We start from the raw sequence: 25,729 nt of genomic DNA, 5'->3' as shown, positions 1-25,729 counted from the left end.
ATAGTTTAAGAAAACCCTAGTACTTATCAGAACAAGAAGTCTTTTGCAAGCTCATGCGCATGCTCATAGTTCAGAGCAAAGGCTCACTGCAAGATGTGTATTAGCATGCACGCGCAAATGTATTAGCGTGCGTGCTAAGCAGCACATGCACAAGGGTAGATTTAGCAATGGCATTAGCACCAAACAGCCTATTTAAGCTGGATTGTGACATGTACATATTGCTGATTGGTCTTCAGCTAGTTCCTGCTTTACCTGTGCCCTGACCTGCTATATTTGCCTTCCTGCTTTCCTTTGAGCTCTCTTTGGTTTCCTGCCTACCTGTTGTGACCTTGCCTTGTTCCCTGACTCCACTTCTGCCTTATGATCCTGTACTTTGCTGCCCAGCTGTGAACTGATCCTGGCCTGTATCTTGACTCAGCCTCTGCCTGATGTTCCTGCACCTTGCTGTCCAGCCGTTGATTACTTTTCAGATTGTGCCATGGCTTCTCTTCTGTCTGCTGATCTAGTGTCACCATGTTGTGGTCTCTGGTCCCTGTCTTGTGATCCACGGCCATCTGTATCCTGCAACTAACACCCGGCATTGCCTGCTACATTGGCCTTCGTGCCACTCTGTGTCCTTACACCTCCTGCCACCACTACCAGGACTGTTGGGCAAGAGATGCACGAAAAGCCCCAATGCCAGCTCAATTTCCACCAGGTATGACAGATAGTCTGACAACCAAGACCAAAGATAATATGAATTGGATGTACACTATTTTACCAAAAGTATTGGGACGCCTGCCTTTACACACACATGAACTTTAATGGCATCCCAGTCTTAGTCCGTGGGGTTTAATATCGAATTGGCCAACCCTTTGCAGCTATACCAGCTTCAACTCTGCTGGGAAGGCTGTCCACAAGGTTTAGGAGTGTTAATGGGAATGCTTGACCATTCTTCCAGAAGTCATATGTGAGATCAGGCACTGATGTGGACGAGGAGGCCTGGCTCGCAGTCTCCGCTCTAATTCATTTCTATCAGGTTGAGGTCAGTCAAGTTCCTCCACCCCAAACTCACTCATACATGTCTTTATGGACCTTGTTTGTGCACTGATGCTCATGCTCAGTCATGTTGGAACAGGAAGGGGCCAGCCCCAAACTTTTCCCACAATGTTAGGAGCAAGAAATTGTCCAAAATGTTTTGGTATGCTGACGCCTTAAGAGTTGCCTTCACTGGAGCTAAGGGGCCAAGCCCAACCCCTGAAAAACAACCCCACACCATAACCCCCCTCCACCAAATTATTTGGACCAGTTCACTAAGCAAGGTACATAAAGACATGGATGAGTGAGTTTGGGGTGGAGCACTTGGTATGTCTGCATAGAGTCCTGACCTCAACCCGACAGAATACCTTTGGGATGAATTAGAGCGGAGACTGCGAGCTAGGCCTCCTCGTCCACATCAGTTCCTGACCTCACAAATTCACTTCTGGGAAACTCAATATTGAAACTCAATATTGAACCCTAGAGACTAAGACTGGGGTGTCATTAAAGTTGGGGGATTGGGTAGGGGAATTTGTGCTGGAAAGGGGAATTTAAAGTGGGGGAGGGAGAGGATTTGCACTCAGAGGGGAAATTTGAGGGGTAAATGGTTTGTGTTAGGAAGGGGGATTTTTTTTTTGGGGGGGGGGGGGAATTGTGCTGGGAGCATATGTGGAATGAGAGTATTTGTACTAAGCATGCAGATTAGCACTCAATTTTTTTGTTTTGGGGGTGGGGCGCAGTTTGGCATGTTCGCCCTGGGCTCTAGATGACCTTGTCCCGGCACTGAGCTGAGTTATCACTTGACCTGGCAAAAAGGGAGAAATATACAAGATAGTTAGTTCAGTGCCCACAGATCCATCAGGTATACTGTAGTTCTAGGCTCAGTTCAGAAAAGGCATTTCACAAACGAATTAAAACCCAGTCTCCAGCAACGATGAATATCTAAATCATAATCTCTGTGATTTAAGTCTCTTAGAACTTTGTCTGATGTTGTGTCATAAACCTCCAATTAGATACTAATAAACTGTGTTCTGTCATTAGGGTCAGTAAGAAATAAATGGTGTACATCTAAATGTGTCCTTAAACAGATTAAGAGACAGTGCCTAATAATCCAGGGCTGTAGAGCTGTCATACATGAAGTGCTGAACATAAATTTTAGCAGCTCCCCATTTCTTGAGATGACTTTATACAATGTTTGCTCATATCGTTAATAATTTACTGGGAAATGTCAACACACTTTCAGTTAAAAGCTTGAATAAACACACAAAACACTTTTTCCTGTCAGGCAATTGTGTTCCTTGGATTGGAACTCTTTGTAACTTTTAATACTAAAATACAAAAAAAAAAAAAAAAAGAAACTGTTGGAAATGGTTTGTAAATGGTATAATGAGCAAGTGCAAGTACAAAGTATAGCAATCCATACCACCCAATTACAACTTTTTAAAGTGGTAATAAACCACAAGCCAAAAATGTATTTTAAAGCAGCTTGCCAATCATTAGATGTGGTGACTGTACTAGTTTTCTTTTTTAGGCTTTATTCCCTTTGTTTTCACCAAGTGATCAAGCCAGTAACACACCTCCTGTATTAGAGTGCCCCCACTCTGAAAAAAGGAACACAGGGGGCAGATTTTGAAGCAGCATTGTCAGTCTGGGTGAAAGGGAGTTTTATATCTCCTAGCACATGTAAATACACTAACAAATTGAAGCTGAACTCCAGCTAATACCTTATAATCAGTTAGAACAAACAGTTTTGTTCCTGTTGGGATAAAGGTTTTACATAAATATATAAAAACTTTTAAATTAAATTTCAGTGTTAAATAGTTTTTCTTCCCTGCAATTGCAAGAGAGCTTATTCTGTTGAGAAACAACAAACATAGTGGGTGGATCATTAGGCTGGGTTCACACTTATGTGAACCGGATGCAGATTAGCCTGCATCCAGTTCGCAAGACAGGAAACCTGGACTGTCTTTAATATTGATTGGACCCAGGGCAAACATTTTTTGGACCCCCCTACTCTGAAACATACAGTAATTAGCAGCTAGACTCAAAATGAGTTTACTGCAGCAGATCAGGTAGCGATTGCGATTGTTTGCTAGAGGTTACCGCATATCATTACCACTCACTGACTGGTTGCTAGAGGTTACAGCACTCATTACCGCTCACGGATTTGTTGCTGTTGCTAGAGGTTACAGCACATCATTTCTGCTTGCTGATTGGTTGCTAGAGGTTAAAGCACATAATTTATGCTTATTGATTGGTTGCTAGAGGTTACTGCAAATCATTACTGCTCACTGATTGGTTTCTAGAGGTTACTGCACATCATTACCACTCACTGATTGGTTGCTAGAGGCTACTGCACATCCTTACTGCTCACTGATTGGTTGCTAGAGGTTACAGAATATCATTCATGCTCACTGATTGGTTTCCAGAGATTACTGCAAATCATTATTGCTTTCTGATTAGTTGCCAGAGGTTACTGTACATCATTACCTCTGCATAAAATTGTGGGTGTTGCCAAACTGCACTAACATTAAGGGGTGCCCTATGTACATAGTGCAGGGTTGAGGGGCGCACTACATAAGAGTGTATAGTTGAAAGGTGTGCTACAAACAGAGTGCAGGGTTGAGGAGTGCGCTGTGTTCTGGGTGCAAGGTTCAGGGGTACACTGCATGCATAGTGCAGGGTTGAGGTGTGCACTACATGCAGAGTTGAGGGGTGCACTACATGCAGGGTTTAGGGGTGCGCTATGTACAGAGTGCAGAGGTGCGCTATGTGCAGAGTGCAGGGGTGAGGCATGTGCAGGGTGTGCTAGGTGCAGAGTACAAGGGTGCGCCAGGTGCAGAGTACAGGGGTGCGCCAGGTGCAGAGTACAGGGGTGCACTAGGTGCAGAGTGCAGGGGTACGCTAGATGCAGTGGGCAGGGGTGCACTAGATGCAGTGGGCAGGGGTGCGCTAGATGCAGTGGGCAGGGGTGCGCTAGATGCAGTGTGCAGGGGTGCACTAGGTGCAGACAGGGGTGCGCTAGGTGCAGAGTGCAGGGATGCGCTAGGTGGAGAGTGCAGGGGTGCACTAGGTGCAGAGTGCAGTGGTGCGCTAGACAAAAAGTGAAGGGCCCTTCTACCCCCCCCCCCAATTCCAGTGCAGAGTTCCACTACCACCCAAGTACACTGCTCTCCCCCCCCCCCCATTCCATCCAAAGGAAGCAATACAAACAGAACAGGATACTTTTACATACAGGTACATGGTACAGCAGGCACATATCAGGAATATGAAAAGTTGGGTTTACATACACTTTAAGCTGGCAAAACTGGTCGATTTTCATACGATTGTTTATACAAAAACTCTCAGCTGAACATTCAATAATGTCATCAGAGGCTTAATAAACGCTATTTGAAAGTACTTTAAAACTTTGTTTTCTTTTAAGATTTGATTTTGGAATGACTGCAATCTCTTGAACAAACGCCATCTTTGCTGTTCGAATTTTCTTTGTTCAAGAAAAAATCTCCATCCTCCTTCAATTTTTTTGTCACTATAGTTGCAAGTGACCATCAATTTGACCTTATTAACTATTAGAAAAATCATACAAATGTTTCCAAAATTAACATTTTCAAACCAAATTCTACTGGTGTATGGCCAGCATAAGTCCACCAGAAAACTGTATGTAGTCAGCCAACAACAGTAGCTGGGTGCATTTATGACAGATCAACAGATATTTCTCTGTGCTTGAAGGGTCTTTAAAGCTAAATTGCAGGAATTCCGCCACTTTGTAAACAGTGAAGGCACAACATGAGTTAAATCTTGAATGACATCTCCTGGGCTTATCTCTATTATTTATATCTGACAGGTTTATTGCTCTGCTGGGAATTACACTTTAAAACACTCAGCGGTATGCTGAGGCATCTGGCTCAAAGATCAATCAGGATAGGAGTAAGGTTTTCTGGATGGGAGAGGAAGACGATGGCTTCAAGCTTCCGGACACCTTCCCAGAGCCTTCCCATGTCCTTGCAAATTGGGAAAGCAGGCTACAAGATGCCGATACCAAGGTTGCCAGCTGGAAGGAATGGAAACTCTTACAGGAAAAGGATTGACCTCCTTAAAACTTACCTGATTCCGGTATTTCTGTATGTCAGCTTTGTCTGTGTTTTGCCAGTGTCTCTCTATGCGAAGATCTACAGCCGTTTCTTCCAGCTGGTATGGGGGAACAAACTGAACCTCATTAAGAGGTGTGTAACCCACCTTCCCAGGTGGATGGGTGGCCTAGGTATGGTCAACCCGGTGGTATTTTTTTCTCAGATGTTTTTGAAACATAATTTTGGTAATATGCTGGCAGCGGAACCGCCTGGGTGGGTTGATATTATTCAGTCCCGGATTAGGCCTTTTATGCAAAGCTGGGAGAGTGGTGGGCCAGGAATAAGACTGAGGGTCCGACATGGTAAGCTCCCGGCTTACATTGCCCCGTGAATGAAAATGTTTTGACAGTGGCGAGTGATGGCGGAGGAAATTAAGTCTCTCCCTAGGAAGGCCCTGAGAGAAGGTTTGTTGAATCTGCCTTTAGCGAGCCAATGGCCTTGAAAGACTGCCCAGGCCCTGTTATGAGGGAGGGTCTGTGTTTTAATAAACTCTAGAGAAACTGGCTCTCGTTCCATGGCAGATTCTATGTGAAGGGTTAACTTGAAGCATCGCTCTACAGGGAACCGTGGTTGTCCAAGAGTGGAGTGTGGTGGTGTGAATGAGACGGTGGGATATTTCTTGCTTTAGTGCCCCCTCAATATAGACATCTATAAGAGGGTGGGTGGGGTTCTGGGTATCCCTTTTCTTTTCAGCTTGAGTTATGTGGAGTGTTCATACAGGTCTTTTGAGACGCATTAGGATTTTGATTTTAAACCACTTTTTCTAGTTAGCTTTCTTACTATGGAACGTGGAATGCAAAGTTTGAGGTTTCCACATGGAAAAAAGCCCTTCCCGTCAGGGTGGTGGTGCACAATATTCTGGGTGAAGTTGGGAAGATTCGGGGTCTTGAGAAGGACAGGTGGCAGCCGGGGGTCTGGACAAAGGCGTTGGGGAATGTCAGGTCTCTGTAGCTGTTGTCTGTCCAGTCTCTGGTTGTGCGGCTTTTCTTTCTGTCCTTTCATATCCCCTAGATTTTTATAAGATCAGATTTTTGAAAAAAGGCTGCATGCCTTAAATGTGTAATCGTTGGGTGTGTTAGGTGGAGGTTAGGGATTTGTTGTGGTGCATTATTGTTATAAAATAATAATAATAAAAATAATAATAATAACATATGTCTTGGTTTGTATATTTAGTTCTGTGTATGTTTTTTTTCCTGGCAAAAAATCAAGCTATTTTTTGTTTGTCTATATATAATTGTATTTATTCTGTATATATGTAAATATGTTTTTATTATTTTGAATTTTTGTCAGATTTTTAATAAACAAATATTTACACTTGACACACTCAGGGCTGTGGGGGAGGAGAAAGGCAGATCAGCTATGCCCAGCCCTCCCCTCTGCTGCCTATTCAGAGAAACCTTTGTATTTTGTGAATGTTTTCTCATAATACAAAGGCTTCTGTAAAGGGGCAGGAGGAGGGGAGGGGCGGACATAGCAGTTGCAGCGACTCTTCTGTTCAATATGCAGAGCTCAGAAGGACCAGTGTCGAGATCCTGGAACTACAGCAATAGATGTCTTCTGGGAGTACTATAAAGGTGTCAGATATAATTAATAGAGCTAAGCCAAAGAGGTGTCATGCACCTCACTGGACTTAACTCATAGTGTGCCTTTGTGTTTTACAAAGTAAATGAATTCCTGGATTTCAGCTTTAGGCAGGTCATAGATGATACGATTTTCTTTCTTGCAACCACAGGTAAGAAAATTGTTTGATTGAACACTGACTGTGTTGATGGGGGGAATTCCTCCCTGGGCTTATTGTGTTTTTACTGGCTAGGTTCACACTAGCTGTGGCCCCGGCTCACAACAGGGGGTCTGGTGCATGTCTGTTCACCATTTGAGCAGCAAATCAGGTCTGAATTTTTGGCTAAATTCGCACCTGAAATGGACCAGAAGACGCACAGGACCCTTCTGCAATTCAGATCGCGGCCGCCCAGGAGGAGTGTGAACCGGCACCATTGAGAGCCTGTCACACTCTCCTGTCATGCGAATTGGATGTGGGGAAACCCACATCCAATATGCATGAGTGTGAACACAGCCTGGGAGTGAAGTTCCACTTTGGTAATGATCTTTAGGCTGTAGAATAATTGGAAAAGTACACTGTAAAATATTTTCAAATACACAAAGATAGACAGACTCTAGCTCACACTTAATCATCAATTATAGCTGTTTTTTTCTCTTGGGATAAAGGTTTTACATAAGTTGATAATTGTAACCACTGCTGTTAATGTTTATCTCAACTCTTCAACTACTACATCTGTAATGATGTAAAAAAAAGCCCCCTCAAAAAAAATGCAGCCACCGCATCTAAAAATTGGTAAGCTGCAATACAATAAATAATTACTTTTTGGTTTATACTGCATAAATATTACAAATGGGGAAATGGTAAGGTCATCATGAAGAATGCCACCCACTTCTCACCTGACCTAAAAGTGAGAAGCGTGCAGGTCTACATGATGGTGGGAGGCAGTTTCCGCACCTGTCCAACCCAAATCTAGCATAAATGGGCTGCTCAGTCTCACAGGGCCCTTCTTCAGCTGCACTTTCTGCACCATTTGTGTATCTGCCCCTTTGGTGGAGATTTGTTCTTGCTTCTTGTCCTAGTAACACAGTGGGGTTGATGTACTAAAACTGGAGAGTGCAGAATCGGGTGCAGCTGTTCATGGTAGCCAATGAGCTTCTAACTTCAGCTGTTCAATTAAGCTTTGGCACACAAAATACACTGGAAGCTGATTGGTTTCTATGCAGTCTTAGTTAATAAACACTACTGTCATAACTTGTCGCACAAGATAAAATCAGCAAATCAAGTGACAGAAAATCTCATGAGGGCAAAAACTAAAGAGAGTGGTGTGGGGTGCTGGGCAATTTTTTTTTTAGCATATGTTTAAATTGAGTGTCATATGCAGTAAAGGAGGAAATACCCTGTGGGCAGATCTCCAGAGGGTGACAGCCGGGCAGTTAAGCCGGCATTTTAGGAAAACTTTTTTTTAACCTTTTACGGTATATATATCCTCATTTCCCAGATTCATTAGCCCGGTATGCCCGGTAAGGTAAGTGACCAAAAAAAAAATCGCCAGTATCCATTTCTTTTTCAGGTTGCCCTCAGCAAGCGGATGGCCCAAAATCGATTCTATCGATTTTGAGGCCGGAACTCCTCTTTAAGTACAAAATGGCCACCTATGTATTTTAATCATCACAGTCAGTACTGTATATGTAGGGTGTTTTATAATGACTTTGTGTTATAGTCTGATCATATATGATCATGTCGCTGGCTGAAAATTTGACAGCACATAGTAGGTTAAAAAATAAAACTTTTTTTTTTATTATTTGTACATGGAATTATTTCTGGTAAAAAAAATAATAAAAATATTAAAGAGAAGCACCAAAACAGTTTTATTGGCACCACTCTGATGTTTGGATGTTTGGATGATTTTCATGGTAACATAATTCTTGGCACCTACTAGCATGTACACACAGAGTGTGTTAAAAGTCAAGTGGCTTGTACAATGAAATGCAATTACCCAATTTATTACCGTTGCCTAGTAATACATTAGTATTTTCTTCTCTCTAAGATTTCTCTCTTTCTGCGTACATTTTCCATTCCCCTCATTGTGCTATTCAGCAAACAGATTTTCTCTTTTTTTTTTTTTTCAGTTTAAGCTGCACATTGTATTGTTCTTATCTCTACATAACCCCTCGGTGCTCCCTGAACCATTAATAAATGACCATCTCTTCCTATCCTTTCTACACGGACTTCTATGTCTAGTTTTCATTGCACTTTTTTCTTGCTGCTCGCAGCAGGAACCTTATCGGGATCTATTAATCATCTATATGTTAATCCAATTACATTAAATAAATTGGTAAGCTGTTCTTTTCAGATTGATGGGTTAGCAATGTATTTTAAGTTACAGATTACAGAATTAAAGTAAACCAGTGGTGTGTGAAGTCTATTTTAAAGAAAAATATTCAATAATGGTTCACCATTTACTTGCATTTGGATAATATTCACTATATCGTCAAAAGTATTGTGACACCTGCCTTTACATCCCAGTCTTAGTCCATAGGGTTCAATATTGAGTTGGTGCACCCTTTGCAGCTATAACAGCTTAAACCCCAATTTCATGCTCCCAACTTTGTGGGAACAGTTTGGGGGTGGCCCCTTCCGATTCCAACGTGACTGCACACCAGTGCACAAAGCAAGGTCTATACAGACATGGATGAGCAAGTTTGGGGTGGAGAAACTTGACTGCGAGCCAGGCCTTCTTGTTCAACAGTCCTCACAAATGTGCTCCTGGAAGAATGGTCAACCATTTCCATAGACAGAGTCCTAAACCTTGTGGACAGCCTTCCCAGAAGAGTTGAAGCTGTTATAGCTGCAAAGGGTGGGCCAACTAATTATTTAACACTATAAACTAAGAATGGGATGCCATAAAGTTCATGTGGATGTAAAGGCAGGCGTTCCAATACTTTTGACAATATAGTGTATGATATCACCCAAGAAAGGACCTGTATTTCAGGTGTAAGCAATGTAGAGCTTTAGATTATTATTGTTAGAGCTCTTTGATTATTTTAATCCTATCTTCTCTTTAAACATAAATAATTAAAAAAAAAAAAATGATTAAAAACATCCAGTATTAAATACGTGTATACAGTGCCTCGAAAAATAATTTATACCCCTTGAAATTTTCCACAGTTTAATATGTTAAAACCAAAAATGTAAATGTATTTTATTTGTATTTTGGTGTCCTTTTATGAACGGGTGAATTTTTTTCTCTGTTGGCTTCTCTACAGTTCTCCGGGGAAAATGATCACATCTGGCACCCATTTTATGAATCAGAGAACTTCAGTTCGCCCAGGGTGATCAGAGGAGAACAGTTTTCTCGGAGATCTGTGTAGAAGTCAATGGAGCGTCTGTAATCTCGTGAGACAAAGCGAGATTACAGTAGTATGAAAATCCCTTGCGCGCTTTAACAAGCAGAGATAAATTATCACTGCTGAGTACACGAGGTTATAAATAATAGTCCCCTTACATAAATATGTATATATATACACTGAATACACACACACATACATTGTATATATATATATACACATTAAATATATATCTACATGTATGTGTGTATATATATACATGTATATATATACATAAATATGGCAGGGGGACATGATTACTGTGTTGGGGGGTCTGAACGAGGAAGAAGGAAGTCAATAATCTTCCTTTTTCCCCCTCAGTTCTCCCCCGATTCTGTCTTCACTCCCCGCTTCACAAGCTCCAGACTGGTGAACCCAGGAGTGTGAATTCTGACCCAGATCACCAGTGAAGTGCGGGGATCGCAGCTTCATAGCCTGGCCATTTCTGTGTCTGTCAATGACAGATTCCCGTGTGAAGAGATGATCAGCGGAGAACATGTTCTCCTGCGATCATTTCTGTTTCATAAACTGAGAATGATCGGAAATGAGCTGTGATCAGCAGGATCACTGCTCATCTCCGTTTCATAAAAGGACACCTTTATGTGATAGACCAACACAAAATGGCACATAGTTGTGAAGTGGAAGGAAAATGATAAATGTTTTTTTAATTTTTTTATGAATAAATATCTGAAAAGTGTGGCATGCATTTGTATTTAGCGCCCCTGAGCCAATACATTGTAGAACCACCGTTCGCTGCTTTCGCTGGGTTTGGGAATGTCTCTACCAGCTTTGCACATCTAGAGAGTGAAATGTTTGCCCATTCTTCTTTTCAAAATAGCTTAAGCTCTGTCAGATTGGATGGAGAGCATCTGTGAACAGTAATTTTCAAGTCTTGCCACAGATTTTCAATTCTCAATCTCAATTCAGGTCTGGACTTTCACTGGACGATTCTAATACATGAATATGGTTTGATCTAAACCATTTACAGTGTAGCTCTTGCTGTATGTTCATGGTAGTTGTCCTACTCGAAGGTATACCTCCGCCCCAGTCTCAAGTCTTTTGCAGACTCTAACAGGTTTTCTTCTAAGTATGCCCTGTATTTGGCACCATCCATCTTTCCATCCACTCTGAACAGCTTCCCTGTGCATGCTGAAGAAAAGCATCCCCACAACATGATGCTGCCACCACCATGTTTCACGGTGGGGATGGTGTGTTCAGGGTGACGTGCAGTGTTAGTTTTCCGCAACACATAGCGTTTTGCTTTTAGGCCAAATAGTTAAATTTTGGTCTCATCTGACAAGAGAACCTTCTTCCACATGATTGCTGTGTCCCCCACATGGCTTCTTGCAAACTGCAAACTGGACTTTTTATGGCTTTCTTTCAACAATGGCTTTCTTCTTGCCACTCTTCCATAAAGGACAGATTTGTGGAATGTACGACTAATAGTTGTCCTGTTGACAGATTCTCCCACCTGAGCTGTGGATCTCTGCAGCTCCTCAAGAGTTACCATGGGCCTCTTGGTTGATTCTCTGAATATTGCTCTCCCTGCCCGGGCTGTCAGTTTAGGTGGACGGCCATGTCTTGGTAGGTTTGCAGCTGTGCCATACTCTTCCCATTTTTGGATGATGGTTGGAACAGTGCTTCATAAGATGTTCAAAGCTTGAGATATGTTTTCATAACCTAACCTTACTCTAAATTTCTCCACAACTTTATCCCTGACTTGTCTGGCGTGTTCCCTGGCCTTCGTGATGCTGTTTGTTCACTGAGGTTTAGTAACAAATCTCTGAGGGTTTCCCAGAACAGCTATATTTAAACTAAGATTAAATTACACAAGTGGACTCTATTTACTAATTAGGTGACTTCTGAAGGCAATTGGTTCCACTAGATTTTAATTAGGGGTATCAGAGTAAAGGGGGCTGAATACAAATGCATGCCACACTTTTCAGATATTTATTTGTAAACAATTTTGAAAACCATTTATCATTTTAATTCCACTTCACAATTATGTGCCACTTTATGTTGGTCTATCACATAAAATCTCAATAAAATACATTTATGTTTTTGGTTGTAACATGACAAAATGTGGAAAATTTCAGGGGTATGCATAATTTTTCAAGGCATTGTATAAGGGAAAAATTAACCTAAGAATTCAAACTGTAGAAAGGGTACAGGCTACAAAAATACAGATAAAAAGATTTTTTTATGGCCAGTCTGCATTTCACTAGACATATGACTCACTAGGTTTCTCCCATTTGTATGCTCTATAAATTGATCCAGTGACAATATTTTCTGATTAACAGATCTGGAATTACTATGTAATTCAGGACAATTAATGGAACTCTGGAAATTGTTTGTCATGTATTAAAGCTCATCTTCACCCTTCATAAGCCCCTGCTTCAACCTCCCTGAGGACCCGCCAGCACCTCCTTTTTGAAAACGCACTGGAAAGTTTCCTTTAATTAAGCAGTCTTCTAAATGGTCTGTAGATGTCATGGGTCCAGCGGCAGTGATAGGCAGCCCTAACTGCAGTACAAACTTTTTCTTTTGATTTGTGAAATTATCCTGTAGTGCAGCATTGTAATCCCAGTCTGGGTGTTGACGCACACCAAGGGACTGATTCAAAGACATCCTGTCCTCACTGCTAGTGGGATGAATGATCCAGAACCTAGGAGAGCACTTTCCATGAGGGGCAGCAAAAAATAAATGTTCGGTAATTCAATATTTCTTTCTTTAAACCTTCTTTTTAAACAAATATGGCAGTAACGTAATATTTTTCTTTACTAACATTTAACTATTTTTTTTTTTTTAATCATTGCTTTATCAAAATGGTAAGGATTGTCTGAATGTATTTTTGAGTCCTTGCTTAAAAAATGCATTGGTTCATTCTCTTATTTCCATTTGCCTTTGGTGTAATATTACACAGATATTATTATTATATCTTTGGGAAAGTAAGAAAAATACTTTATAAAAAAATACACTTACCGTAGTCATATGGAGTAGAAGTATCCCATCCTTGACACACAAATTCATCTTTAGCACATCTAAGAAACACATATAACATACAATCAACATTCATTAACATTCATTTTTTTAGGTGTTATGCATTTTAAGAGGATAAAATGCAAGAATTATAGAGTTGGGAGAATTCACTGCCCCAACTGACTACAAATCTCATTCTCTTTCTTGCCTTTCTTTTTCTACTTTGTTATTTTTTAAGTGCTGTATTTTAATTCAATCTGATCCATATATTCTAGAGATTTATCTCATTCTGTTGGTTCTTATATGGCCCTTTACAGTTGTTGCTCACTTCTTTGTAAACACTTCAGAATTTTGTTCTACTGTGACCGATTATGGTATACTAAACCATAACAATATTATGCTGTATTTTTCTATGACTGTAAAAAGCACAATATAGAATAAAACAAAATGCAAACAAGAATTAGTATTCAATGAAAATGATATGTGATAACATATTTTCACAAACAGATAGAATTGTAAATGTATGTTCTTTGTGAACATTTGAAGATGTGGAAGTTAATCATTTCTATATTAGAATTCTGAAAGTCTCTGGAAACAATACAATATTCTATTAAGATGAAGTAAAGCCATGAATAGTTCCATACATACAGATAGGACTGTATATCTAGATATCTCAGAAGGGGAATCTGAAACTGGCAAATACCTGTTGAGTTAGTGTGTTTGACAGCATTCAAGGGATAGTGTGAGATTCCACCCTGCCTCAATTATTCTCATTTCATGAGAAAGATAGGCCAAAATCAAAACCAAAATAATGGGCATGGGGCCGACATGAGGGGGTAAACAGGGGAAGCAAGGGAGAGATAGGCTTAATGTAAGAAGCGGGAGCTAAACACTTACCAGGATTGGTGGATTTGATATTTCAGGAGGGGCATCAAGGGGGTAGGCCAGAACAAGATATTTTTCAGCAACGGAGAAGTCAGCGAGCGCAGAAGAAACCTCCCACCCTCTTGCCCTTTGTTTTTTGGATTCGGAATCCTCGGTGGCCATAGTGGCCAGACAGTTGGGATCTTTGGATGTGGCTATGATTAACAGTGATATCACCTACTAGTGAGCTATCTATGGTATGGCATCTTATGGAGAATTTAACTCGAAAGTTGTGACATGGAGGTATCTGAGGAGTGTGGGTTTGTCCCCGAGCCGGTCTCTTGTGGCTGGGGACCTTTAAGTGTTCCTCAGATATATAAATTATGTTTGGTCCTTCAGTGCCTTCAAAGATCGGCAACTTTGATGAATATTGTTTATCCTTATGTTTCTGTTTAAAGGAATATTTTACATTGGTTTATTGTTAATAAATGGCTGCTATGGCCAATTTCATTTCATCATTCATATTGCTGTTGGTCTGATCATTTACATATAACTGATAAGTGATGGATGGGATAGGTGGTTTGAGTGAACGGTGACATCTGTTTAACCCTGTTCAAGCCTGCCGGCAGCCTATGTATATCCTGGTCCTAACTCCTTGTTATTTTCAGAGGAGTTCTAGGACAGCAATAGATGGACTTTTATGCCTTACTAGTCTTAGGAAAATATGTTCAGTTATAGAAAAATACTTCAAGGCAATTTATTCTTTGGTCTGGCACTGCTTAAAAGAAGACATAATCTTTTTATACGTTTGTCCATTCTAAGCCTACACAAAGCGGGTTTTATGTTTTGCTTTTATTAATGCAATAATCTGACAGCAGTCATATGTTTTTATGTACAGTACTGTTAAAGATTTCTACATTTCTTAAAGTGAACCTTTGCAAGGGGAAGCAACAGACCACACTAGCAGATTGGCCACTGAGAGTGAAGCAATCAGTACCTATCAGCCCCCTCCTTCCCACATGACAGCTCTGGTGCTTGCTGATTTATCATTCCAGGGCCCAGTTCTATGTCTTGGGGGGTTAGGAAACAGTCCTCGCAATTATGGCAACTGAAACTGTGCATAGGATAACTACATGTAAAATCAGGGCCAGCAAAACACAAAGGCAGAGAATGTGTCTGCCTTTGATGTTGCTGTTGGGGGTGGTTGGGGGGCACTTCTACGGATCACTTGATATTATTATTATTATTATTAGATTGTAAGCTCTCAACAGCAGGGCTTTTCTAATTCTTTTGTGTTTAATTATATTGTAACGGTACTGTCTGCCTTTATGATGCAAAGTGCTGCACAAACCTTTGGCGCAATAATAATACTGCATAATAATAATAATAATATTATTAATAATATAATAACTGAAATTATGTATTTTGTTTTTCAGGCTGTATACACTACGATATATGATATATTTCAGGCTGTATGATTAACACTTTGCAAATACACTGCAAAATTTAGCTATAATGTGGACACTACAATTCTATCATTGCTCTATATACTGTTATTCTGTATGTCAGTTCCCCGCAATCCTGAAAAAAGTGTTTTTTTTTTTTTGTTTTAAATAAAACGTGTTCCTATTTCCCCATGCTTTATCTGTTAGTTAACTTTAATATGTGTTTATTAACACTTACCTCATCTTAGCTACTTTTTTATTTGCTATTTTTTACTGTTTGTATGTAAACTTTTTTTTTTTTTTTTTTTGTGTGGTTGTTATGTTTGTTTTTTAATGCAGTATTTCAGTTGCACTTATAAGTTTTTATAAGCTTACACACTCCTGGAAGAATTTTGAGGATGATACTATACAACCAAGTTACAATATGCAAAATAGCACCTAAAGAAGTCTTAACGTATAAGTAAAGGCAAAACATTTTATTTAGGTTTAAATGGAGTGGAGAGGGATTACAATGCTTGTCAGTGTATATTGCTATCTATGCCTCCCTTAAGGAGATTCACCCTCTCTATTTGTCCTGTTTATAATTTTCATTGAAAGTAAAAGTAAAAATAAATTCCAAATTTTGGGTTGTCCCCAAGAAAGTAAAAGAGGGGAAATCTTCCAATGGGGACACTAGTCCTGGTGACCTGGGGATCCCCATGAAATTCCAATAATTTGCAGGAATTTCCTCTCACTTCCTGTTTGGCTATGGGACAGGAAGTGAAGGGAAATCTTCGTAATGGTACACAGATTGTAAAAAAGGGGTTATAACCCTCCATTGCTTTATTCAAAATAATAATAAAAAAAAAAAAAAAATAGATTGCCTATAGTTCTACTTTAAATATTCTAGAACAAAATGTTTTGGGGTGATAAGGCCAAAATTGTTCAAGTCATTAACCACCTCCCATCCGCGCTACAGCCTATGTACGGCTGCAGCGCGGACTCACATTTTTGGGAGGCCGTCTTTATATGGCCTCCCAGAGAAAGTCTCCCCGTGCGCTCCCGCGAGCGCGCATCGGGGAAAATCTGTGTCGGCCGTGTCCCTTGGACACAGCCGATCACAGATCGTGGTGAATGGCCAATCACAGCGGCCATTCACCACGTGATCGGACCGTCCAATGAGAGATGATCTCATATGTAAACATATGAGATCATCTCTCATCGCCAGCGCTCTTTCCTCACACAGACACTGCAGTGTGAGGAAGGAGGAGAGCTGCTCAGCTGTCGGGGACAAAGAAGAATGTAATCAGGGCACCGATCACCAGTGCCCTGATTACACAAGGTAAAAATACATACACTCAGTGCCCACAGTGCCCGCCATCAGTGCCCCCCATCAGTGCCCACAATCAGTGCCTATAGTGCTGCCAGTCAGTGCCCATCAGTGCCTGCTCATCTAGGCACTGATGAGCACTGACTGGCAGCACTACGGGCACTGAGTGTGGGCACTGATGGTGCTGCCCATCAGTGCTCATCAGTGCCGCCCATCAGTGTCCATCAGTGCCACCCGTCAGTGTCCATCAGTGCCATCCGCCAGTGCCCATCAGTGCCACCTATCAGTGCCCATCAGTGCCACCCGTCAGTGCCGCCTCTCAGTGCCCAGCAGTGCCACCTCTCAGTGCCACCTCTCAGTGCCCAGCAGTGCCACCTCCCAGTGCCCATCAGTGCCGCCTATCAGTGCTCATCAGTGCCGCCTATCAGTGCTCATCAGTGCCGCCTATCAGTGCCGCCTATCAGTGCGGCATATTAGTACCTGCTCATCAGTGCCCATAAGTGCCACCTCAACAGTGCCCATAAGTGCCACCTCATCAGTGCTCATCAGTGCAGCCTATCAGTGCCCATCAGTGCCGCCTCATCAGCGCACATCAGTGAAGGAGAAAAATTTATTTATTTTCAAAATTTACTCGCAGAAAATAAGAAAAACTTTTTTTTTTCAAAATTTTCTGTCTTTTTTCTTTTTTTTTTGTAAAAAATAAAAAACCCAGAGATGATTAAAAACAACCAAAAGAAAGCTCTATTTGTGTGAAAAAAATGATAAAAATTTCATATGGGTACAGTGTAGCATGACCGCGCAATTGTCATTCAAAGTGTGAGAGCGCTGAAAGCTGAAAATTGGCCTGGATGGGAAGGGGGTTTAAGTGCACAGTAGGCAAGTGGTTAAATGGTTTGCAAAGTTTTGAACAGGATCATTTTATTAATTCAAATTATTGATTAAATATTATGATTCTTTCTATACAGTATTAACTGTACTAATCGGTGATGCCTTAATAGGTTAGTTTTCATCATGTTTAAAATAAAAACATAAATGTGTTGATCTGAACATTAATGTTTAACCACTTAAGCCCCGGAGGATTTTCCTGCTAAAAGACCAGGGGGTATTTTGCGATTCGGCACTGCGTGACTTTAACGGACAATTGCGCGGTCGTGCGACGCTGTACCTAAACGAATTTGACGTCCTTTTTTTCCCACAAACAGAGCTTTCTTTTGGTGGTATTTGATCACCTGTGCGATTTTTTGATCACGCGCTATAAACAAAAAAAGAGCGACAATTTTGCAAAAATAGCAATATTTTTCACATTTTTTTATATGAAATTCCCCAAAAAAAAAAGTAAAAATCAAAATTTTTTAACATTTTTGGCCAATTTGTTTTATCCTACCTATGTTTGGTAAAAAAAATCGCAAAAAGCGTATTTTGATTGGTTTGCGCAAAAGTTATCGCGTTTACTAACAAACGGAAAGATTTTTGTCATTTTTGTTGTTTTTTTTTTTAACGCGTAATGGCGGCGATCTGCGATTTTTTTTGCGGTACTGCGACATTGCGGCGGACAGATCGGACCCTTGACTGACATTTTTGACACTTTTGGGGTTACCAGTGACATTTCTACAGTAATCAGTGCTATACATATGCACTGTTACTGTAAAAATACACTGGCAGTGAAGGGGTTAACTTTATTTGGGAGGGAGGGGCTGTGTGTGTCCCTAGGGGCGTGATTCTTACTGTGATTGGCTGTGGCTCTAGCTGTAAGGACACTGATCAACGGATCTACATACTAGATCCGAGTAATCAGTGTCTTTACAGCGATGAGAATGACAGGCAGCTTGTTTACACAAGCTGCCTGACATTCTCCCTCTTCCCCCGACGATCGCCGAGTGGCCGGCGGACATCGGGTCCGCTGGTCACACGCGCGGGGGGGTGCGTGACCGCGCGGGAGCGGGAGCGCGCCTCCGCGGGCGCGCGCTCGCTCCCCAGACCCTCCCAGGCTAGTGACGTTAATTAACGTCACTCTGCCTGGCAGGGGCTGACCGCCGCAGTAAATCTACTTGCGGCGGTCGGCAAGCAGTTAAAAAAAGAATCCACATCTTACAAATTCTGCAAGAGGTGTACAAATTTATACTTTTGTATAACACTTCAACAAAAGTTGTATCAAAGACACAATTTGTTATGCCTTATCAGTCGTGGAATAAGGATCCAGTTAGATTGGTTAGTTTTGGTAACACACAGCAACACATATACCACAGATGGTGTCCCTTGCAGTACGCTGGGTTAAAAAAACAAGTTGCATGGCAGATTTTTCATGTGTGAAGGTGCTGGCCCTCCTGCACGAACCGACGTAGCTCTACGTTGGTCACGCGCCTGCAGCTAGGGGGCGAGCATGTGCCGCTGGCGGTGCGCTTCTGCCCCCACTCAGTAGCGGGGAGAGAGAAGGACGGTCAGCTATTGTAAACACAGCTGACCGTTCTTCTCCCTGGAATGGTCACAGAGCACCTTTGATCCTTCTATAGAGGATGACAGGTCTCTGTGATCATTTCAAAAGCCACGCCCCCATACAGTTAGAATCAGTCCCCTAGGCTTACATTTAACCCCTTGATCACCCACTGTGTTAACCCCTTCCCTGCCAGTGCCATTATTACAGTAACAGTGCATATCTTTAGCACTGATTACTGTAGTAATGTCACTGGTCCCCCCAAAAGTGTCAAAAATGTCAGTTAGGGGTCCGATCTGTCCGCCGCAATGTCACACTCCCACTAAAAATCGCAGATCGCTGCCATTACTAGTAAAAAAAAAAAACAATAAAAATTACATAAATCTTTCCCGTAGTTAGTAGATGCGATAATGTTTGCTCAAACCAATCAAAATACGATTATTGCGATTTTTTTACCAAAAATATCTAGCCGAAAACAAATTGGCCTACAATGTTAAAACATTTTGATTTTTAAATTTATTTTTGGGAATGTTATATAGCTGAATGTGAAAAATATAGTTTTTTTTTTCCAGAATTGTCGCTCTTTTTTAGTTTATAGCGCAAAAAATAAAATTTTGCAGAGGTAGTCACTAATCAAATACCACCAAAGGAAAGCTCTATTTGTGGGAAAAAAAAGGACATCAACTTTATTTAGGTACAGCGTCGCACGACCGCACAATTGTCCGTTAAAATAACGCAGTGCCGAATCGCAAAAAAATGGCCTGGTCATTAAGGGGTAAATCCTTCCGGTTCAGAAGAGGTTAAATTGTCTTACAGAAAAAAGTTGTTATTTGTTCATGCCTGTAGTTGCCTATATCTCTGGATTTCCTAAATGTTTTGGTATGCACCTTTCAATTAGCGTAAGTTCTGATTATGCATTGTGTTCTGTCTCACTTCTATGTCTTTTTTTTCTGTGTTTTTTGAACCGCATCAGGTTATTAATATTCCCTTCACTAAAAAGTTGAAATCTGGTAGAAGTCTTGGGTAACTACAACTTTTTTACTATGTTTTTGGTTAGTGCTAGTTAGTTCAGTCCTAGCTAGACCCTTCTCATTTCTTCCATGCTGCCTCAGTGAGTGTTAGTACTTCACAGGGACAGAGTTTAGGAAAATCACTGTCTTCTCACACTTCTAACGAATGGAAAAATATGGTTTGTATCGCAATTAACTGAAGTAAAATTGTGTTGGATTCAACTTCTGTCTAATTGAGGAGTTAAGCTGCCTGTGGAAAGTGCCAAGTCAGCAGATGACCATACTGTGAGGACAGACTGGGTCTACAGAGGTATGTCAATGCATAAAGTGACATTTGAAACAGAACATCATATGCCTACTTTAAATTGCACAGGTTTGTGACAAAAGCCCTAAATAAATGATTGGAAAATCATATACTTGGTAATATGCTGTGCTGACTTATTTTTCTAAGAAGGAATCATAAAATGATAAACAGAACAGAATAATCAACCTATTTCTCTATAACATTTTAACTTCCAGCCATTATTCACTTTGTTAGATTGACTAAACGTATCAAGAAGAAACAGCTATGAAATAAACAATGCACCTGCTGATGGCTCAGGTAAATATATTGCAGGAAATTATATTTTGTATTTTTGCACTAATGATTCAGGCTGTCCTATTTAGTAAAACGGGTGATTTAATAATACCTAATAAAATACTGTGAGTGATACACAAATAATTCATTTTTAAGTACAGGCAAATGAATGGACTGCACTACTGATCACATCTGCTTATTAGCCCTGTATGTATCTATTGTAAAAGGAATTTTGCTGCTAAAACCAGACGTTGAAGTACACTTTACTTAAATCCCTGCATAATATAATACTCTCAAGCATGTTAACCCCTTTGACAGGGCCGTCTTTAGTATTGACTGGACCCTGAGCAAATATTTTCTTGGGACCTACCAAATGCACTTATCAACTATTTGTGGGAAGTGTGGGCTCAAGGGGCAGCTGCTTTGGGCGCCACAACAATGGCTGGGCCCAGGGCAGCTGCGCCTTTTGCCCTGTGTTAAAGACAGCCCTGCCCTTTGAGTGCAGCATTCACAAGATCAAATTCTAACATACAGTGTATAAATATATATATATATATATATATATATATATATATAGTGGGTACGGAAAGTATTAAGACCCCCTTAAATTTTTCACTCTTTGTTATATTGCAGCCATTTGCTAAAATCATTTAAGTTCATTCTTCTTCCTCATGAATGTACACATAGCACCCCACACTGACAGAAAAACACAGAATTGTTGACATTGTTGCAGATTTATTAAAAAAGAAAAACTTAAATATCACATGGTACTAAGTATTCAGACCCTTTGCTCAGTATTTAGTAGAAGCCCCCTTTTGATCTAATACAGCCAGGAGTCTTTTTGGGAAAGATGCAACAAGTCTTTCACACCTGGATTTGGGGATCCTCTGCCATTCCTCCTTGCAGATCCTCTCCAGTTCTGTCAGGTTGGATGGTAAACGTTGGTGGACAGCCATTTTTAGGTCTCTCCAGAGATGCTCAATTGGGTTTAAGTCAGGGCTCTGGCTGGGCCATTCAAGAACAGTCACGGAGTTGTTGTGAAGCCACTCCTTCGTTATTTTAGCTGTGTGCTTAGGGTCATTGTCTTGTTGGAAGGTAAACCTTCGGCCCAGTCTGAGGTCCAGAGCACTCGGGAGAAGGTTTTTGTCCAGGATATCCCTGTACTTGGCCGCATTCATCTTTCCCTCGATTGCAACCAGTCGTCCTGTCCCTGCAGCTGAAAAACACCCCCACAGCATGATGCTGCCACCACCATGCTTCACTGTTGGGACTGTATTGGACAGGTGATGAGCAGTGCCTGGTTTTCTCCACACATACCGCTTAGAATTAAGGCCAAAAAGTTCTATTTTGGTCTCATCAGACCAGAGAATCTTATTTCTCACCATCTTGGAGTCCTTCAGGTGTTTTTTTAGCAAACTCTATGCGGGCTTTCATGTGTCTTACACTGAGGAGAGGCTTCCGTCGGGCCACTCTGCCATAAAGCCCCGACTGGTGGAGGGCTGCAGTGATGGTTGACTTTCTACAACTTTCTCCCATCTCCTGACTGCATCTCTGGAGCTCAGCCACAGTGATCTTTGGGTTCTTCTTTACCTCTCTCACCAAGGCTCTTCTCCCCCGATAGCTCAGTTTGGCTGGACGGCCAGCTCTAGGAAGGGTTCTGGTCGTCCCAAACGTCTTCCATTTGAGGATTATGGAGGCCACTGTGCTCTTAGGAACCTTAAGTGCAGCAGAAATCTTTTTGTAACCTTGGCCAGATCTGTGCCTTGCCATAATTCTGTCTCTGAGCTCTTCAGGCAGTTCCTTTGACCTCATGATTCTCATTTGCTCTGACATGCATTGTGATCTGGAAGGTCTTATATAGACAGTTGTGTGGCTTTCCTAATCAAGTCCAATCAGTATAATCAAACACAGCTAGACTCAAATGAAGGTGTAGAACCATCTCAAGGATGATCAGAAGAAATGGAAAGCACCTGAGTTAAATATATGAGTGTCACAGCAAAGGGTCTGAATACTTAGGACCATGTGATATTTCAGTTTTTCTTTTTTAATAAATCTGCAACAATGTCAACAATTCTGTGTTTTTCTGTCAGTATGGGGTGCTATGTGTACATTCATGAGGAAGAAGAATGAACTTAAATGATTTTAGCAAATGGCTGCAATATAACAAAGAGTGGAAAATTTAAGGGGGTCTGAATACTTTCCGTACCCACTGTATATATATATATATATATATATATATATATATATATATATATATATATATATTTATATATACATATCTAACATACAGTGTGTATATATATATATATATATATATATATATATATATATACACACAATACAATGCTATGTACAGGGCCCTAAAGAAGGAGTGACCTGACACATGTTGGCTTGTGTTTATGCTGAGTATACAGTACTTTGCTGAAAACATAAAAAATTATGTAGACTCCTCCTGCTTGCTGTGATGTTCCATTGTCCCCGAATACTTCCATCCTGTTTGAAGCATTCTTAAAGGTTTGTCTAAATCTGTAAGCATCCCATCCAGAATATATGCACTATGTTATACATTGCTACAGGGGCATAACTACCAGGGTTGCAAATGTTGCACCTGCTACCAGGCCCTGGTATACGCCACTGTGTAGGGCCTGGTGCCTGAAGAGACTAGTACCTCTCGGATGATTACAGATCTCAAATATTTTGTACATGCCACACAGCGGACAGCCCACTCAGCCTTTCTGCGGTGCCCATTGGATAGATTTTACCCACAAGATAGCAGAGTTTTCTTCTTTAGGCAGTTGGGGCATGAGGATCGGGGGCTGAAGCTGGAAAAGAAAGTCAGCTAATTACCAGGTCAGTGAAGGGGGAGAAGCTGAAGGAGGTTTGTCTCAGGATACACAGAAAAACATGGAGGGAGTTGGGGAGACACTAAGCGGTAACCAACAGTGAAAGGTAAGTGATCATCTCCACCACTGATCCCATTCCCCCAGCACTGCCACTGATCCTATTAACCCCCCACCATTGCCACTGATCCCATCCACCCCCCCCAGCACTGCCACTAATCCCATCAACCCCCCATCACTGCCACTGATTACCACCACCAGCATTGCCACTTCTCCTATTCACTCACACATCACTGCCACTGATCCCATTCCCCTCGTCCACCACCACTGATCCCATCATGACCCCATTACTGCCACTGATCCCCCCTCCCCCCCCCCCCAGTACTGCACAATTGTTCCGCGCAACATTGCCATTGGTAGCAATTCCCAACCCCGCCCCCCCCCCCCATATTTAATTTTCCAGACCCTTCCTTTTCTGAATGGACACAGTCAGTGATTGGTACTGTGTCCATTCATAGCTGAAGCATGTACAGACCTATTCCTGTCTATTCATTCTGTGCAACTGAGGCTGCAGAGATGCAGAGATCAAAGATGTAGATTGAGGGCTGTGTCCTCAGTCTCCTTTGTTTGTCTCAAATTTGAAACATCTGAGGTCTGTTTAGATCCCCTAATATTTCACCAAAGCCCAAAAATGTTAAAAAATAATATAAAATAGAACCGCATCAGGCACTGTGTGTTCATTTATATAATCCTTATATGTGCCGCGCTCAAAATTGATGAGGTCAGATTCCTCCCACTTATATAACAATTAAAGTGTAACCACTTAAAAAAGAGCTGCAGATAGTGTAAACATCAAACAACTATGATATGCGTCATCGCATAATAGGAAACAAAGATCTCCCAATGCATAAACTTATACTAATCCTGAAACAGAAATCATCCTTTTACATTTAAGGTAATAGGTAAGTAAACAAAATAGAAAAGTGCTTAGTGCATATTGTGCAAAAATATTAAAGTGCAAAATCATCAAGGAGCTGAGTATCAATGTCCTATCCAATGTGGGGGTCACTGTACCTCTCAATGAGTATTGACCACCTCCACAATTTGGAGACAGCTCACACAAAAACAGTATAAATGTGGTGTTCCACCAAAATAAATTAAAAGCTTATATTAAAGTGCAATTAAAGTGCCCGGTGATGACCAGCCTTATTTTAGAGGACTCGGTCATCTATCAAGCCATTCAATACATTTGTGCTTTTCTGATCTTTGTGATAGACGTCCCCTACCTCGTTATGATAACGAGGCTTGGTCTGATCGGCTAGATGATCCTGGTTGGTTATGCTTTTACAACGGACGTCCGCCCCTCATTTTGAAAACGAGGCTTGGTTAGCTATATACTGTATAATGATTAGTTTTTATATATACATATATGAGAATAATTATTTATCTTTAGATTTCCCTTCTCAGGTATCTACTTGTCTGCCAATTAGGTATAATAGGTAGACTCACTTTCTATATATAGATCTGGAGAAATTTTTAATATTAGATTAGACAAGCCTCACTCTGAATATGAGGTTTGGCTATCCATTCAAAACATACATTGATACACATTGTGTTCCAAAGCGAGGCTTGGAACACAAGCCGAGATTACCAAGTGGATTGATTTTCCCTCAAGGTAATAATCAATTAAGTGTGATTAGATATTATCGAAGATAATATATATAGGCGCAAAGGTAGAGAGTTACTCATACCCCAGAAGAAGTCTTTGGAGACGAAGCGCATGTCGGGTTAAGGGTTACAGTGAACCTACCACCCTATTGCGCTTGTACCAATTGATTGTGATCACTATGCATTGCCATTATTCATCCTCTATACTGTAAGTTTTCTACTTTTAATAAATATACTTATCCATGCGTTATTACACCATGTGGAGGCTTTCTTTTGTTTTCTGAGTACCTGGGCCCTGGGGAAAGGACGTGAATTGGTCTACCAGACGAGAAAGTTACTGGTGATGCTCGTTTTATATGAGACCTTTAACCTATTGCTTGCATGACTCTGTGCCAAAGGCATAAAGAGTCCACATGTTCTTGTAAGCGCTCCTGAGTCTACAGTATTGTGGTGGCAGCTACAGTGGTGGAGATTTACCTGTTCTCTCACTTGGCATAACACTTGGTGTATTT

The 25,729-nt window shown here is 41.1% G+C and overlaps 1 protein-coding gene across 2 annotated transcripts in view; it reads right to left on the bottom strand.

The window, feature by feature from the left end:
* Nucleotides 1–25,729, bottom strand: part of LOC309561204 (uncharacterized protein) — a 160,979-nt gene that overhangs the window by 99,599 nt on the left and 35,651 nt on the right. For both annotated transcript variants that reach the window (XM_082264969.1, XM_082264970.1), the window contains exon 2: nt 13,077–13,135. In XM_082264969.1, the coding sequence (XP_082121095.1) occupies nt 13,077–13,135 (59 nt within the window). The remainder of the gene's footprint in view (nt 1–13,076; nt 13,136–25,729) is intronic.

The sequence above is a fragment of the Pelophylax lessonae genome (assembly GCF_965119305.1).
Source record: "Pelophylax lessonae genome assembly, chromosome: 8".
Taxonomy (NCBI): domain Eukaryota; kingdom Metazoa; phylum Chordata; class Amphibia; order Anura; family Ranidae; genus Pelophylax; species Pelophylax lessonae.
This window is presented reverse-complemented; position numbering and strand designations above follow the sequence as displayed.